This window comes from Pezoporus wallicus, unplaced genomic scaffold, assembly GCF_028554395.1.
Source record: "Pezoporus wallicus isolate ANWC-B61680 ecotype Strahan unplaced genomic scaffold, APGP_CSIRO_Pwel_v1 contig_6999, whole genome shotgun sequence".
NCBI lineage: Eukaryota > Metazoa > Chordata > Aves > Psittaciformes > Psittacidae > Pezoporus > Pezoporus wallicus.
In genome coordinates, this window is record NW_026640180.1 from 5,418,632 (window position 1) to 5,437,452 (window position 18,821).

The 18,821-nt window shown below is 38.7% G+C and overlaps 1 protein-coding gene across 4 annotated transcripts in view; it reads right to left on the minus strand.

The window, feature by feature from the left end:
* The window catches only part of MANBA (mannosidase beta), a 57,643-nt gene that overhangs the window by 21,989 nt on the left and 16,833 nt on the right, over window positions 1-18,821 (minus strand). For 3 of the 4 annotated variants that reach the window (XM_057417968.1, XM_057417971.1, XM_057417969.1), the window contains exons 2-9: window positions 18,331-18,425; window positions 17,714-17,819; window positions 15,625-15,795; window positions 12,853-12,976; window positions 10,154-10,329; window positions 7,138-7,248; window positions 1,895-2,046; window positions 657-774 (exon numbers count right to left, since the gene is read on the minus strand). In XM_057417968.1, coding sequence (XP_057273951.1) covers window positions 657-774; window positions 1,895-2,046; window positions 7,138-7,248; window positions 10,154-10,329; window positions 12,853-12,976; window positions 15,625-15,795; window positions 17,714-17,819; window positions 18,331-18,425 — 1,053 coding nt within the window. Of the gene's footprint in view, window positions 1-656; window positions 775-1,894; window positions 2,047-7,137; window positions 7,249-10,153; window positions 10,330-12,852; window positions 12,977-15,624; window positions 15,796-17,713; window positions 17,848-18,330; window positions 18,426-18,821 lie in introns of those variants that run through there. The other variant, XM_057417970.1, reaches the window with a different exon arrangement.

Consider the following 18,821-nt stretch of genomic DNA (forward strand, 5'->3'; position numbering starts at 1 on the left):
TTCACAGCTACTTGACTGAGTGTTGCAAGACCCTCTTGATACCTACAGCTCACAAAAGTTCTTCTATTATGTTCATCATTACAGTGTAAAAAACAACTTCCTACACTGAATGGCATCACTACTACCAGTCCCTCAGCCATTCATCTCTCATTGTTTCCCAAGAGAGTAGGAACTGTAGAACTGGGAGAGAGGTACAGTACATAAAGATGAGAGGTCTGGTCTGAAAAAAAAAAGCTAGAAGACAGAAAGACACAGTCCTGTTGGGGAAATGTAAGAGACAGAGGGGGTGAAGACGGTGTAGAGAAAAAGAAGTGGAGATGAAAGGGAGATTCTGGGAACTACGGATGAGTGAGCAACAGATTTGTAGCTTTATAGTTACAAGAAGAAATACAATCAGGGGTTCTAATATAAAGTCTCCAGAATATCACTTCCAGTTTCACCAGACAGCGTCAGTAAATCAGGAACCATTCAAATTCAAGAGAAATCTTTAAAAAGTCAGGTTGAATCTGACTTCTCAGGTTGGTATCTACCATGACTTTTAGAAACATGTCTAGGACTTTTGTATTAGTTCTCTTATTTTGTTAATTTAGAGTGGAGTTTTATTTTACAAGTTCTTGTCAGTTTTTAAATAAGTGTTCTGCGCATATTGTTTTTACCATTATTCCTATTTCATCACAAATATTGTAAAATTCATCTTGTTCATATACACCTCCTCCCCATACTCGAAGTGCATTCATGTTAGCATCTGCTGCAGACTTCAAGAGTAGCCGTAATCTGTCAAACACAAAAAAAAACAAAATTTCTACAAGTTTTGTGAAACAGTATCATTTAGGAGTTTCTAAGATTATACACACACACAACCATAACAATCCCTCCTCCCAAAGCAACAAGAAAACCCAACCCCAAACATTCATCATTAGGAGACTATCTAACACTTATATCTTTGATAGAAACCAGACTATTTTGATCCCTTCTAAGCCTGCATATCTGAACAGAGCTCTCAAAAAGTAATGCTTTGTGCAGAAAAAGTTACTTGGTCCTGTTAACACGAAATAGATAGAGTGACGCATGCAAGTGCTTTTACAGAAGCACTGGCAGGACCAGATTTGGAAATACTATATTCTGTTAATCAGGTGGTTCTTTTCTCCTTAGATATTCCTTGCTTTAAATATCAATCACTTGAATTCAAATTCTCTTAAACACATTCAGAAATCTATATTCCCAAGTTCTACAATGCTATGCATAGCAAAAAGGGGGAAGTGAGAGGGGGAGGAGAAGGACTGAGACACTGAATATCATTTTAAGAGATTCAGGCTCCATTTTTTTTTTTAAACATGCTGGTAGCCTCTGAATTGCATGTGAATGCACACTGGAGCATGCCCTGTTGTCCTGGCTCCTCAACTACCTGCAGTAAAACCTAGTCAAAGTACAGCACAGCCCTCATCCCACCTGTAACTCTAGGGTGCTGTGTCACTGAAATCCAAGAAGCCTGGACCAAAGGGGGAAAAAAAGTGAGTTACACAGTTATGTCTCCCTGCATGAGATGGATTAGGACATGGCTGAAGTGCACTTCTCTGAGTAGCAATGAACATGTTGTAGGCAAGGGGATCAGACAGCCTGAGGATCATCCCTAAAAATACCTGAAAGGCCAGTAACCTGTGGACAGCAACCAACCACCTTCCTATCAGTTATTGCACTTATATGCCTTGAACATCACTCAAATCTATTAATGTTAACTAAGCCTCAATTCTGAGGCCTCCGATCCACAAGAATTAGTGTTCTACCTTGAAATGAGTTCCACCTGCTAATGCCACACTTCAATAGAGGGCAGAAGGAGAACCAGGAGGAAGAAAACATGATGCTTTCTCCTTAGAGAACGTAAAATGTGACTTACGTGTCATAGGTCACTCTGTCCTGGAAAGAATCTGCTGGAATCCAGTTCGAGCCCTTAATGAAAATGGGTCGATCATTGATTCTGAAGTAGAAACTCAGACCTGGTGAGCCATGAATAGGCTCCTGAACAAGTTCTACTGTTCGAAAATAGGCCTGTGAAGACATGAAACTTAGATTTAAAGTGGACAAAAATAAATGAAAACAAAATAAAGAAAACCATTACAAAAGGGATTCAACTAAACACTAACAGCTTAGAATATGACAAGGAGTCAAAAGATATGGTCACATCTCTAAATTCCACCTTAATGAAAACACAGAGGGCTAAAAAGCATGCTTCTCATAAACCTCTTCACTTTTTAAAGTTACTATCATATTGAGAGAGAAAGTATGTACAAATGACTGTGCATGTGCATGGACTTATATATGTAAGAGGCAGGTGTGTGCTTACTTGCTCCAGAACTCAGTCAAAAGTCTAGATGAGGACCAGTGAGAGAAACACAGCGGTTGCATTAGATCAGACACATAATTTGATCTGCAATTGTCTCCTTAAAGAAGGAGACTGCAGCAGCTCAACTGTAGGTCTTGTTCATGAATGCCTAGCTTCAGGTTCGTCCAGTAAAATCAAAATCTTCTTTTGCTACCCTGAAATGGTACCTTTTTAATGGGCATAGCAATTATAGAGAAAAAGATCTGTGTGCAAACAGAAATGCTGGTTTGGAAGTGAAGGGCCCTCTGGCCATCACAGCTGTGTTTGCACAGCATGATCAGTGGTAAGGTTTCAGCTAAATACCAACTAACCCTGTGTAAGGTATTAAAGGTCATTCCAGATAAAAGCACATCTTCTTCTGTTTGAAGCCAAACTTTTACAGCTGCTCTTTCAGCTTCATATCAGCATTGTGTACTGCAGAGACTGAAATAAGAAAACATTCCTCCTTCCTGCTGCAGGTGGAAGAAAAGTTCTCAAGAAATCATTCTGGACATTTTTGAGGAGTGTCAGTCAAAGCAACAATGCTGTTCTGAGGGATATCCTGATTGCACTGACATAAACACAGTCAGTTCTACAGAAGTTAGTTGAGTGCAGTAATGCTTTGCACTGACCCCATATTTGTAGGGGTGTCTTCTCCTCCTGCAATGGGGCAGATATGGAACAACTGCCATGTTAGGCACCTGCACAGCTGCAAAAGTATTACAGAAAACTTCTTTCAGGGAGAATCCAGACTTCATTTTCTCCTGCATTCTTGTACCAGTTCAATTTATCTATGCCAGAGAGAAAAAACTTTTTCTTTCTGGTACCTGTTGCTCATAGTCATAGGGAGATAATTAGGAAAATAAATAAAGTGAAGGAACACTAATAGCAAATTTCAGCCACCTCGCACCAAGCAACAAATTTGGGTCAGGAGGGCAGGAACCTCTTTGTTTCTAGACTACGCTTAAGATAGCAACCAGTCCTTCCTCAGAGGACTGTATTTGCTATACCTTTTCAAAAGGTCAGCTTGTACAGTACAGCCTGTTCTTTCTGCCATGAGCTACAGTTGAGACATCTGTCAGTAAACGAGGCTAAAATTAACCTAGTTAAGTGCAAGTGATATACCTGTCCTTTAGATAAAATGTAATTCTTTACTTCACACACTAGACAAAGCTGAAGTTCAAATAAGAAATTATTAATCCCACTGTGGGATTGTGTTTTTTAAACTCCTGGTTAATGAAAAATCATACAGAAAATTATTTCTAGTGGCAGAGAAGACAAGAAAATTACTGGATTTTCTGCTTCCTTTTTGGTGCTTAGTCAGCTGGACAATTATTAAGTATTATTAACACCTGGACAGAGACAATGCACATGACAAATCAGATGTATGAGCAGAGGCTGCAGATCACTGACCTCAAACTAAACTCCTCTGCATCATGGCAATGACCAAAAATAGAAACTGAATGAATAAATAGATGGGACTTGCCCCAAGTCCTGCAGCATTTTACAATGCTGCCCCTGGGTGACAGTGGATTAGTTGCAAGTGGGCCTCATTATCCATACTAATAAAGAAATTCCCAGATACAGAGAAACTACAGTCTCCAGCATAGCTCTTTTTTGTGGAACAAAATGGAATGTGCTATATAGTTGGGGCTCTCAAAATATTTGGGAGGTCCTGTCAATGGATGTCATCAAGCAGGTTTGGACTGTCTCAGAGTGCATTTGTAATGGAGTAATATTTGTATTTTTTACTGTATTGTAATTTGTAATATTACTAGCAGAAGTAATGTGATCTTGTTTTATTCAAGCTCCGGTGGAGCTCATGTAAGTGGCCAAATCCAAGGCAATCTGAGACTGAAACACCTACCCAGAACCACCCTGGTCCTGGGTGAGCAGGAAAAGCTCCTCAGCCCCATTTCACATTCCCAGGCCCTCAGCATTCAGTGCTTTTGTGTTCCCACTCCATTACTCTGCAGGGGCCCATCCAGTAACAGAGCACCTCTTCCTGTTCCTACAGCAGCTTCCTTCTACCTTGTGAGGTGAAAGAAGGGCAAGGGGAGACAACTAGCATCTGGCATGCTTGGTTACATGCCTTTCTGGCTACTGAAACCTTGGCCAACATGAAATCTGTCAGACAGACCTTTCTGCCTGAGGACTGAACACTTCTCCGAATCTTGGAGCACACAGAAGAGCCTCTCTACCCACCACAGACCAATCAGCCAGTTCTGTGCACTATTAAGAAACAGATACCTCTTTTTAAGTTACACACAAAGGCTTTATACCTAGCTAAATGACCTGTGGATCACATCTGACGTTCCTAGATTTAGCAGCAGGAAAAGTGATAGGGATGAAGATGCCTAGAGCTGAAATAAGATCACAGAACACCCCAATGACCTAACAAATCAGCACGCAGCATGAAAGTAGTATGAAAACTACAAAGCCAAAAGGAAAGACTTCTCAAACTCATGCTAAAAGGCTTGGGGGGAAAAGAAGGTATAGAGAGAAAGAGGAAAGACGGCTAGAGGTTAAGACCTTCCAAGTACTAAAATAGCCTCATGAAATAAAAATACCCGCTGACTACAGCGTTGAAGAAATAAACACAGAAAGATGAGGAAAGATAACTGAAAAGCAAAAAAAATGCCTCATAAAGCAAAGAAAAAGGTAATAAATTCCTTGATGTAGGCATGGCAAGAAGAAAAGCAATTTATCAATAGCAAACAGGGCTGGACAGACCCTCCCTCGAGAAAATTTCATTCTGAGATAATTTCTGGCTTTTTGTTTCACATTACCCTGAGAAACAAACTCTAAACCAAAGTATTCAAATAGGAAAACAAAACAAAATCAAAACCAACCCTGTCCTGGATGCTGGTTTTATTCTGGTTCATTTCTCTGCTACTCTCAGTGAGTAGGTACTTCCCTCAGCCAAAGGGGTTCCCAGCACAGCTGGCTAGAGCTCTATAGAGCTCCCACAACTACATACTGGGAGACTACCCAGAAATTTTCCCAAAGGATTAGTTAATGTTTTGGAGACTACTCTTAATATGTCAGTAACCAGAAAGTAGTTCAAGCTAAGGGTAGCTAAATCTGACATAAACCCAAACTGTATTTTCACATACATAGTTCTTGCCCTTTAGTTTTTGCCTATCCAAAGTTAGGTAGATACTGAGATGGAGACAACCAACCTGTTAAATATCTCATCCCTACTTTTTTCTTTTTAAAAGGAGGGGTGGGGAATGTATTACCCCTGAATACAGTACTAGGTGAACAACAGAACTGACAACAGAACAATAGCTTCAAAAACATTTATCCATTATTTTACTTCCTGAGCTACTCAAAGTTCTTATTAAGCCATGTGAATGCTGCTATTCAGCCCTGCTGATATAAGAGGAAATTGTACCAGAACATGAAAAAACTGCCTTTTTCTACTCCCCACCCCAGGTCAGAGCAGGGAGCAGTGGTGGTAGAGGCATGCATGTCTGTCAGAAACCAAGACAGAGCTTCACAGAACATATAAAGGAAGACTAGACTTTACACTATGAATCTATAAAAACTTCACACGATGCTTAATTTACAGTGCCCACTATGTGGTACATTTGCTTTTTTTTAATCCTCTTTCTCCTTAAGGAAAAACACAGAAGCTTGTGAATAAATTTTATAGATCATGAAGTCCCTATGATCGTATAGCACACGGCTCTATGGAATATCATGATGCAACTACCCAAGTGGAATCAATGAGTTTACCTATCATTATGCAATTTTCACACAGTAATAACAGAATTTTACTTTTTACAGGCTTTATAACTATATTTCCTACAACCAGTTTTTCCAAGCATAATATGCAATGTTTATTTGGGTTTTATAATTTTTTCAAAAGGAAATTGCTAATAAAAACAAAGAATTATTATTATGACTTCATAATCAAACTAAGGGCTAGCCGTATAAACACCAGAACCTCCAGAAGCTACTGCTTTTCATAAGATTTTTCACATGAACAAATGTTATAACAAACAGTAGTTTAGATGCTTGGTGAACAGTAGCAATATACACAACAGAACTACCTAATAAATGTGGAAACTTGGTTGTTCACACATGCTGATGGCATAAGTAGCCTAGTCTAATTTGTATGGTGGGGTTTTCTTTCATTGGACAATTGAGAATTACCTCTTTTAGATTCTTAGTAAAAAGAATTGGATAATTATACAGCCAGTGTGTTGCAGGAACTCTCTTGCAAATATCCCTCAATGTTACTTTCATGGTCATATTTAAGATGCTACCTCTTCTTAAACCTGAAGCACACCTATCACATTCTAACAAATTAATGTTAGCTTTTTAGTAATGAGTTTATCCCAGAGGCTTATTTTTTTAAATTGAATTAACAAAAAAAAACCCTCAGTAATAAACCTTTACATATTCTATAGACATCTAAAAAGGTTTTTCAGTGTACAATACAAAACCATCAGCACAATACATAAAGTTTAAAAGATTTTTGTTGTAGATAGAAAACTTAAGCAGTAAACATGTTTTCCTTTCTGAGGTTTCCAACTAACTAAGCCATCTTCCAGTCTGAAGGCAAGGAAAGGCATCTATATAAGCTAAAGCTACCATAAAACACATAAACATACGTTGTGATATTAAAACCCCTCTTGTTTCTCATTAGCATTTTCACACACATATTACAATCCAGCAAAATATTCAAGAGCTCTAGATACCTGCCATGCAGAGCAGATGTCCTAACACTAGCAGCGCAGTGCCAGCTGTAATCAAACTGAAGGGCTCACCTTTGAAAATTTCTCAATCTGATATCCTGCCTCCATGATGAAAGTTGTTGTCATGTTGTATCCAGTTTGCTTTCCATGTCCATTTGGCCACCAAGCCTCCACTGCAAAACTCTTGAACATACAAGATAGAAAATCAGAGCAACGTGTATAAAAAGAAGCAGAAAATACACCAGGGGCTCAGATATCTTTGACTGAATAACCACGGCTCTAATGAGTTTTCTGTGCCTCAGCAGAGCCATGGTAACTATGATCTCTCCAGCTGCAGCTCTGAGGTGAAAATTATTTAAAGCGGTATCTGTGTCAGGAGCAGTTACTGTTCACTAGCCTCTGTATCATACCCCTCCTCTCATTGAGGAGCCCCTTTTATCTTTTCAACACTCAGTATACTGAGGTGACACTTTTCAGTTGTGACTTTGCTAATGTGTGACCATGCTGACTGCTTATATCAAGCTTTTAAGACAAATTTCATTATATTCAGTGTTTTCATTTTTTTCTCTATGCTTCCTAATCACATCATTAGTACTCAATAATTTGTACAAACATAAAAAAACCCTACCTCTAGGATGACAGAGTAATATTTATAACTTCATCCCAGCCCCCTAGTTCAGCTGCTCAGTCCTATTGCCAACATTTGCCAGCTGAATGCGCAACCCAAAAATTGTGGAAAGAAAGCAATAATGCATGCAACCAAACAATGGAGGGATCAGCACTGAATAGAGCTATGTAAGGAGTGCCTCAATCTTTTCAAATAAAATGAGGCCACAGAGCCACAATATGTTTCGCTGTAGCCATACTTGGACACAGTCATGACTGTATCTACTAACATTTCAGCTTCCCCTGTGCAGAATTATCATAACTACTTGTACAAAAACACTAATCTCGGGGTTGCACGGATACAAATGGAAGCACAAAATCAGCGTGTGCCTCGACATCAAGGGAGCGTTTGCAGCTGCCTGGCATGGCTGGAGTGTCTCATTGGCCACTAATGATGTCATCCCCAAGCTCACCATTAGCTTATAAGCAAAACACTGCCATGTTGACAACACAGCACTTTGCATGGCAACTGCAGGAAGACTGCTACACATTGTGGGTGATACACACCACTCAAACACCTACTGATTTCACAACATAATCTGCAACAAGATCGCAACTAGAATAAGGAATAAATTTCTAGTGAGATCTCATTATTTAATAAGCACCATACAAGTCAGTTGTACAGAGTAAGGGCTCTGTTAGGCTATCTCTCTCATCATGAGAACACACTGCAGAGCTTCTCGCAAAATCAGCTGATGTGAATTCATGCAGCAAAGCCTTTTGTGTAGAAAGAATAAAAAAACACTGTTGCCTCTGCTCTGAAGGAAGTACTTCCTCACAAACTTGCAGTCACACTCTACTGATTTCTTCTGAGGTTGAGGATGGGACAAATAAATAAACCAAAATATTTTTTGAAGTTTCACATTGCAGTACCTGCTTAATGTAACCCCTGAAAAGGCTAAACAGAGACTAATGATTGTTTTAAATGAAACTGGGTATTTGTAATTTCTCATGCAACTTGCATATCAGATGACAAGAGTAACAAAAATCATGTTTGTATGTTTTCATGCTTTCATGTCAAAATAAAGCACATAAGTATGCAAGTCACTGAATGTTCATACTAAAACATAAATACTCTGCTTGTCTTGAACACATGCTTTTTCTCCACTCAAACAATTGATAAGAGAACTTGAGAACACATGCATAATGCATTCAAACTGCGGAAACAAATGCAGAGATCCACATCAATGGAGAAAATCAGTAGAGTCAATAAAATATACAAAGGTTTGAGGACAGACCCTCAGTTTTTAACAGCCAGAATTGTCAGAAGCCCCAAATTTCTGCTCACAGCACATCGTTCACCCACAAATCTAACTGTGCCATGTAGCAGTGAAGCAGATGGCAACTCCCATTATGCTGCTGGCTCCAGCATCAACTGTGGCTGCTGCCACTGCACCTGCCAGGGCTCCCACCCTGCCCAATGGCCTGGGTCTGCTGCTGTCAGGTTCAGTTCTGCACAGTCAGCTCTGCTAGGGCCCTGCTCTCTGAGCAAGAAGCCAAGAAAAATTCATACTTCTTTTTGCCACACTGGGATCACTGCCTAACTCAGGACAGCTACCTATTTGTCAGCTAGAACAGACATGCTGATTTTCTTCATCTCTCAAGCCTATACATCTTTTCTTAATCATATCTAATAGAACTCAAGTTTCAAAAAAAACAAACCCAAACGCACAAACAAAACAAATTCTATAGAAGTTAAATCATGTTGGTCTGCCATAAGATAGTTTCTCAACACTGTCTGAAAGCAAGCAGATCAATTCTTTCCTCTTTCATCACTAGGGTGTATGCCAAATTCATTTTTTCAATTGAGTTCTCTCCTCATTAGAGCATCCTTTATTGCTCTAAAGTTCCTCCTCAGTTTTGTCCACTCAAGAGACTACACTTCAATGTAAAGAAGTACTGCTCCACAAGATTTCCACCACCCTTACTGCTAGACAAGTTCTTCATAGGCCTCTTTCATTTTATTTACCTGAAAGAGTATCTACTAAGAGGTTTGAGGAATGTTTCCTCTTGAGAACCATAAGTATCATAGTATATTCTACTCCGAATGAGCCCAGTAAACAATAGCATGGGAGACAAGATACCTGCTGCCAGTTAAGAAAAGTGACACAGAGTATCCAAAGGTAATCTACCTGAACAGCTCATTTAACAGCAGCTGGTGATGATCTGATCTTTTTGTTTTGCAGTAAGGAAAAGGTTTCATCATCTTTTTGACACTGAGCTGTATAGCCTACAAACACCAATTTTTAGAGAGGAAAAAAACTGTTCTTCTATCCTGTAAGGGATAAACAGACCTGTTTTTAATGTCAGGAACACAGTAAGGAAGCAGAGGGAGGCCTGACTGGCATGGAGACAGAACGATACATTGGAAACCAGGGGAAACTTTATGCAGTTGGTTAACCTTCTACATACACCTCCTTACCTTGTTGATGTTTACAAGCAGCACAATGCTGCCTTCTCCAGGTTGAAGCGTCACATTGAATGTTTGCTGTGTTTGCAATTCGGGAATGTTCACAATTACAAGACCCACAACTGGCTTGGAGCTGACTACATCAAAAATAGCCTCGATTTCAAGACGCCACTTCTGAGTACTCTTTACTAAGTGACGGGGGAGAAAAAAATGGAAATTTAGGAATTGTGCCTATATTCCTACCAGTTAAGATGATCTCTCATCAAAGAAACAATTCAAACACCTCAGATTAAATTTGATAATTTTCAGGCTGTGTTTGAGCCAGACCTACAAGGTTAATATTTTTGTTTAGTGCATTTGATATCTGTGTTTACATTTGCCAACTCAGAAGAGAACTACACACTATGATTTACGTTTCATAACTCTCTCTTTTCATTTGAAAGCCACCCAGGGGCTTTTTCAGAGTTTTGTACAAGTCAGAGATCATGATACCAGTCACTTCAACAGGAAGGAGTTTTTTCCCACCAGTTCCCATAGACATTACATTTGCTTTCAGTCAGCACTCATACGAACATGGTACTCTTTGGGAAAGATCGTAATCACAAGGCAGTACAATCACTTTTGTCGATGAAACAAAAACAGTATTAACAGAAAATGAGCTGAATTCATCCCAGAGTCACTACACAAAATGAATGAAGTTATGCTGGGGATAAATTGGGCCCACTGTGTCTAGACCTGATGGGCTATATCTTTATGTCCCTTTTGCCACTGGAGTGTGGTAGAGGAAACAAGTTAATGACTTCCCCAAGAGCTCTCGACAGTTACCTTAGACTGTCGTCTCCTTTACAGAACATACTGAATAAGGCAAGCCAGGGTCAAGGGTACTCAAGATTAATGCGTAAATTTCCCATTAAATTCAGCAATTAAATTGCCTATCTATGTACATAGCTTGGCTACTCCCATACTTCAAATATTACAGATTAACATCTAAACAAAAGTAAATCAAACAGAAAACAAGGAAAACTAGAACTAAGACACATTTTGTATTAATCACTTACTTTCTCTTTTCATGTATATATTCTAGCTCTCCTTCTTATAGAATCACAGAATCAACTAGATTGAAAAAGACCTTTAAGATCAGGTCCAACCATTACCCCAGCACTGCCAAGGCCACCATTAAACCATGTCACTGAGGGCCTCGTCATCTAGGAGAGAAAGAGAGCTCCCTCCAAAAGCAAAGAATCACATTCAGCTCTGGTGCGATTTTCACTGTTCATAGAATGAATAGCAGTGAACGTGTTCCCAAGTTTATATTCCATCCAGCATTACCCAGGGAAGACCAATTTTCTGAAATGTTGAAGGGGTTAAAAAAGAAACACCCACCCCACAAGGGTCAGCCATTACAGTGGGCTTTCCCTCTCTTCCAAGTGCAGATAGAAATTTCCATCCCACTCCTAACTACATGAACTGCAGGGTCCAGGCAGAGAAATCATGAACAATTAATCTTTTATAGACTTGTTGGTCAAAGGGCTATGACACCAAATCTGATGAGCGATATAACTGCATAGGCAGCTTAAATTCAAGTTATTTAATTATTCTTTACTTTTCAAATGTTATTATATTTGAATACTAATAAGGTCTGGCTCTGGTTCCAAACCACTCTCTCTCTGCTGAATGAAAGAGTTTTGCTCTCTCTACTTACTCAGAGAGTAAGATTTTACCTACCAGAAGGTGGAGTTGTGGGAATGTGGGAGGGACCAGAAAAGATTTTTTACTGTAACTAAATTTTAGGGAGCACACAGAGTATGTGCTGGGGCTTTCCATGGAAATTCCAGTCACGTTAATTCTAGCTAAGACCTGCAGCTATTTCAGGAAGCTTTTAAAGTAGCCAGGGAGTGATGTCTTCATCTTTTATTCATACACAACAACTCAGTTCCCAAGGGCTGAAATTCAACCCACTGCAGAAGACTCATGTGCTAGCCTTTACTCCACTGACGACTGGGCTCAACAGGCAGTGAAAGAAAGCATGTGGGTGGTCTGCAATGGGGCATAATACTGCTTACAAAAAGTTTCAACAGAAAATTAACTACTTTTACTCAGCAGCAATAATCTCCAGGATAAAGGAGGTGAAAATCAAAGACCACGCACATCAAGGGAGGAAACCGGTTTGGTAAGTTAGGTAGCAGGAACACAGGAGACTATCCTCTCAAATTGCAGCCTTAACAAATTATCCTTGTATAGCACGACTGCATTTCTCTCTCAGACTTCATGTTGTGTCCTGAAAACTCCATGCTCTTGAAACTCTGTTCACTGTGTATTTGCTTCCCAGCACAAAGCCAGATTCCCATAGCAGCTTTGTCTTTGTTTTAGATGTGAGACGTATTTATTGGGAGTTTTGGTGAAAAATCATGCCAAAAAAAATTATTTACAAAACAGGAGAACAGGGGCTAGCCTCACCTATACTACATATATTTCTGTCGCAGGGATCCTTAAACACAAAAAGATTCTGAATTCTAACATTTTTAATCACTATTGTTTGTATTGAAGTACTGTGTCAGGTCCTAAAAGGGTATGCCATGGGAAGAACTGCATGCAAAGTCATGATAAAACTATAGAATCTTCCCAAACTGCAGTTAATTGAGCTTAACAATAAAGTGGTTCCAATTCCATAGGTGAAACAACAATAAAAAGTAGTAACAAAGTAGACTTACCAAAGAAAGAAGTCAAAGAAAAGTAAATCAGGTGATAATGGTTATAAGCTTCAACCCTAACATCTTTCCAGATTCCTTGAGTGGGAAAAGAAGGGCCCCAGTCCCAACTAAATGAACACTGCTCCTGAAATACAGAATGATAATGTTACGATTACCTATTTTTCACCCAGACATCGATGCTGTGCCAGCAACAAAAATTATTTGCCATCTAGAAAGAAAATACTGCTATGCACTGAAAGAATTTTTCCAATTTCCACAAGCCCAGGAAAGCCTGCAGTATTTTTTTAGTTCTTGACCAAAACTCTGCTGCTACTACCTATATTAACCTTAAAATTTTGCATTAAACATCCATGTATAGTGAAATTTTGTATTACTGAGATAACAAAATACCGCCTAGCCCGCCACTTACAAAAAAACCCCAAAACAGTAAAAATCAAAAAATAAACAACAAACCCCAGGTTACTCTCAATTCAGTTCTGAACTACCTTAATTTGTAATGCCAGTATTTAATCGTACACATAAAAGACAAAGTAAGCAGAAAACTGATGATTATAAATGTTAAAGTATTCTAATAGAACAATATTAAATTAAAAATTGTGGGTATATGTGAAATACTTTATTTCCTATTTTTAGTTGTAACACTGCAGATTAGTTCAAGGAAAGAAATGCGTATGTCTGGCGCGTTTGTGTAGTTCAGTCATGTTCACTGTTTCTCCCCTTTTTATGGTTCTTTTATACAAAAACAAAGGGAATAAAAAAATGGTTGAGAAATAGCTTAGTTCTGGTTCTAACATCAGAATGTCAGAATTATAAAATGCTGCTCAGGCACAGAAGTATCTACACTGCTTTCCATTGAGCTGTTTTCAAACCTGGTCAGACTTCTAGTTAACAAATCCCTTGAAGTCATCTATTCAGCTGCCCTCTGAGCTTCACACAGCCCCAGCCCCCAAAGCAGATACTACAGATTTCCTTAAAGTCTTGTACAGTGACCTACAGTTCTAAATTTAGAGACTAATAACTTACAGCCAAGGCAAACTAATTTTGGCAAACCACATTGCACAAGTCTGGCCTATCCCTTGCATTGCTGAAGCCAGCCTGCCTGCCTATCAAGTTGCAAAAGAGCCTTCCAGGAAGCAAGCACTGTACCTATTTCAAGTGCAAAAACAGGGACAACACACTCTTAGAAAACAAGTCAGATTGAAAGTCATTTTCCCTTTATAAAAAATAAACAAATGAATAACCAACAGGTTGTCAGGTTTCACTAATAATATTGCAGAGACTGCTATCAGAAATAGTAGCTGAAGGAATGATATGCTTGTATCATTGAAGTACATTACCAGTGAAAGGCTTGAGTTTTGCCACAAATTCCTATTAAGATTTAGATACACTGACTGCGCTTAATACTGGACCTCAAACATGTGAATAGCTCTCCATTACTTCAAGATGGAAAGCAGCCAGCTTACTTTAGCAATGTCCTAGTATGTTTGATTACTTTTAAAATGTGACATCACATATGTTGCCATATACTTGGCATTATGTTCCAGAAACATAAAAACGTTTCTGGAAATGTCTGGAGCGGCTTCCAAGTACAGCCAAACAACTCCTTTGAGGAAAAGTGCTAGGATACTTTCTTACAAATTTAAAAGTATAGTTCAGTAAAGCATAAAATCATTCCTGGCCATTTTTGCTCTATAAATAAGACTACAGCTATTTAAGTGCCTTCTTCCTTCCAAGCTCCTCCCTGCACTGATTTCTAAGAAACACAATGGACTCAGAAGAATTAGTCAACTTTTTAATACACAGTAAAAATAAAAGCAGCAGCAAGAAGTAATAAAGACAACCTCTTAATCCTGAAGGATTTTCCCAGGACAATATGGTGTCCCTCTTCCCATTACCAAATTTTAAAGGAAGTTGCATCTGGGTTTAGATTAACAGGACTCTAGCAATTTTTCTGAGGAGGCTTTAAAAGGACTTAATTTAAAAAGATCAAAAATAATTAACAAAAAAGGCATTTAGTGGAAGCAAACATGCAAAAACACCCAAGAAGAGAAATCCCAAAATAAGATCACCAAGCTATTGTCTCTAGCTGCTGTGAAGCTATCAGAAATACATGAGATCCTACTCAGGTGATAGTTTGCTGTTATTAAGTTTAAACAGGAATGAAGCAAGGTCTTAAATCAGAGTTTCTAAGCTTACATATTACATTGTTGTTTTCACTGAAAATGTCCTTGGAAGTTACATTTCTCAACACTGTTTTCATCTTATTATGAGAACAAGTCTTCTGTTAGGTAACACTTCTTGTGACATGCCAGAGCTGACCAGTATAAATAGCACAGTACATGAGCAATAGCAAACACAAAGCTGCTTGGCTGAGATTTTTACAGCCTTGCCAATATACACTGGTATATGTAACAGTGAATCCTATTGTCAGCATACATTGCTAAACCTACCCAGTGGATCAAAATGTAATGATTACACATTTCCCAGGGCTATCCTGCTCCCTTAGGAGCAAGTCTCCTTTCTGACTCCTTGACAAAAACAGCCTTTTAAACATTCTTATCATCCAGATATGAAGCCTGGCCTTCTTATGTCTCTTGTATTATCGTCATGCTAGATTACAGGTTTCTAGGGGACAAGAGAAGGAAGCTGCAATAAAAAATATCTCCTACCTATAAAATGACATTGCAGGTTTCAGAATACATCTGTAATGACAGCACGTGGCACATTCCTCTTTCCAAGCCTGAAGCCAGAGACAAACAATTCTGCCCCTACCTTTCTGATGAAATTAGCGTGGCACTCTCCTTTCTGCACAGGTGGAGGGCACGCCGGGGGGATGCTGTATCCTTTGTGACATCTATTCTGCTCTGCTGCATAGGAAATGGCTGATAAGAAACAGACTTCAATAAAATTGACCTCCTTGATCACACTGGTAATATCAAAGCTCTAGGTCAAGAAAACAGAATAAAATCATTGCAGTGCTGACATTTGTTTGTAAGATTTATAATCACTGTTACAATGGGATTTTAATACCATATATATATTATTCGATGGCATTTGAAATACAGTCTCAAAAGGCTCTGGTTTTGAAGGAAAATAAAAGCTACTTCTTAAGCTGAAAAAAGAAAACACACAGTAACATTCTGGATACAAGATGTTTCTGGGCAAACCACTTTCCCCATTCTGAGCCTTCATTGCAGGCTGCAGCACTCTCCTTGCACACAGAAGTGCCTGAAGGATAAGGACAGCAAGAGAATCTTTACCCTCCCTTCCTCACTCAGAACTCATCTGCATCTTTAGAAAGACACCTTGTTCAAACTCAGAAAGCCGGTCTATACAGGAGTCCTTCCAACTCACACAGTGCTGGTAGCTTACCTACCACAAAGCACTGAGCTGCCTTTTGCTTGAATGCTGCAAAGCTGTATTTCGTGCCACCTGCACTCTCACCCCAAAAAATATGTACAGATTCACCTTCTATGCCAGCATCAAATGAAGCATCTGGGGGCTTTCTCACTGGTCACAAAATCCCCTTCTGTGTGACTGGATAGAAGGATAAACATTTACTTTCATAACTACCCTGCGCTATCAAGATAATATGGCTTGAACAGCTAATACGCATTTCTTCTTCACAGCATTCACTTGTGACAAACCAAGTCTTGGAGATTTTTTCCAACTTGTAAGCAGCCCAGCTAGCATCACTGTGGCATATAGCAGAAAATTACAAAGCAAAGAGCATCCCCCATATAGGGCCTTCACAGAATCCTTCCTGAAGATGTTGTTGACATGTGGAACAGGTGGACAAAGCAAAAGTCTGGGTCACAGTAATCTTAGACTGAATCTAATACAGTAGACTCTGGTTTTACAGGGAAGGCCATTTCATGAACTGTTATAATCTGAGACTGAATGAAGTTGCAGAAATAAGGGCAACGTAATATCCCTTCCCAATTCTACAGAGCCTGCTACTGGCAATCTCTCCAAATACTGAGTAATTGCAATTTCATAAAAGCTCTATGAAATTTCTTATTTTCCTGATGGTAAAACTTAGCACAGAGAAACTAAATTATCTGGTCAAGGTACACACACCCAAGTGACAGAATCTAGCTCTCATGTCTTAGGCCAGTACCTCTGCAATAAAACCTGCCAGAATGGTAAATGCTGAGATATGAAGACACCAGATGGCCTTTATAATTCAGTTACTCCACTAATATTATTTCAGTATTCCATTAACATTCTTCCTTTAACTTTTCCTTTTTGATCCTTTTAAAAGCAAGGATTGTCCCTTACGCTAGTACCTAGAATAATTTTGTATTTTAAAGCTATAAAATTAATTTGTATTAGTTTGGTTTTGCCACAGAATGAGTACTCCCATGCTTACATAAGCTAAGCTCAAAAATGCAAAGCAATGTTATCAAAAGCTCAATATTAGAAAATCAAACCCCGTATACAAAAAATGGCATGGAAACACAAAGGCTTTACAACACGTGCATTTTCATTTCAGTATTTACATGCAAACCACTCTAATACCAATTAGCAGATTTACAGCTAATATAACAGATTTAAGCTCATGTTTTCTTGGAGTTGTGACAAGAAGCAAGACATATTATTAGCTGAACTAATCCTCCTACATGGGGCCACTCATTTAGAACAAGGCACATTCACTTCTACATCTGACCTTGTTACTACTGGAGAGGTAACTATACTTCTTTTTCTAACTGTTATCAGATTACACATGCAGTCCTCAGGTCAACAGGTTCTGTGTCTAAACACCTATTTTTATGTGTGCTTGAATGCACTGAAAGTCCTCAGCACAAAAAGGCTTTAAAGAAAAAACAGAACTACCTTCAGAAAAAAACACATTACTCACGTATCTGTTGAACATATTGTCTGTTCTCCCAAGAGTGACATTATTAATCAGGATCTGTGCTACTGTATCCACTCCCTCAAAAACCAAATTCACATTCTGCCACTTTCTACAGAAGATAACAAATGCATAAAAACCTGTTAGAATACATAGAGTTAACAACACACAGGAGAGAGAAAATACAAAAATGCACATCACCATTATCTTTCTCAGCAGTTGCCTCCACTACCTCCAAAAACATTTGACTTAGTGTGGCTATATTATTTCTTTACATAGTCAAATTAAGATGACAGCTGAAATGGCTGAAGTCTGCACTACAGCGTGTTCACATACCCACCAGATCAGATGGGCTAGCTTCCAATTAGCCCAAGTATTATCCTTCCTCAGTTGGTAATTCATAAATAACTTTTAACAATTGAAAAGAAAAAGCAACAAAACAAACCCACAAGAAAAAGCAAATACTGAAGTGTTCTTTAGCAGCAGCTTTTCAGCTGCACATTATTGCATAATTTGTTTTATTAGATACAAAAGTATTAAGCAGATTTTGAGCTGGCGGATTAACTCACAGTTCTGCAGGAAAGATGACCCAGAACTATCTTAGACATACCTTTACTGCTCACCTGAAGTCAAAAGGAGTTTTGAATGTCCTGCTGTAAGTCCAGTTATCCAGCGAGATCCACCTGTACATCACATCATTAAACCTATAGTATGGATCCTAATAATAGACAAAAAAAAAAAAAATTACAACACTTACTTAGTAACAGTGTTACTACATGAAATGTAGTACATCATAATATCCACTAGATGAGCACTTCTTATTTCAGTCTGCAGGTGCAAAAACACCTTATTTAGTTAGTCTTGATTTTCACCTTTGAAATACTATGACAAAGCAAAGCTTGTTTGCTATAATTGTTGGTTTTACATAAGAAATGATTGGGCTGAAAATGAAAGAAAAAATCAAGACAGCTTGTGACTTAATGAGAGGAAGAGAAACATGATCACCCTCATAATGATAAAGTAAGATTAATAGGATTTTAAGAGGCAAAGAAACAGCATTTTAGGCCTCTAGGGACAGAAGTGAAAAAATCTCTACAGTTTAAAACAACTGAAA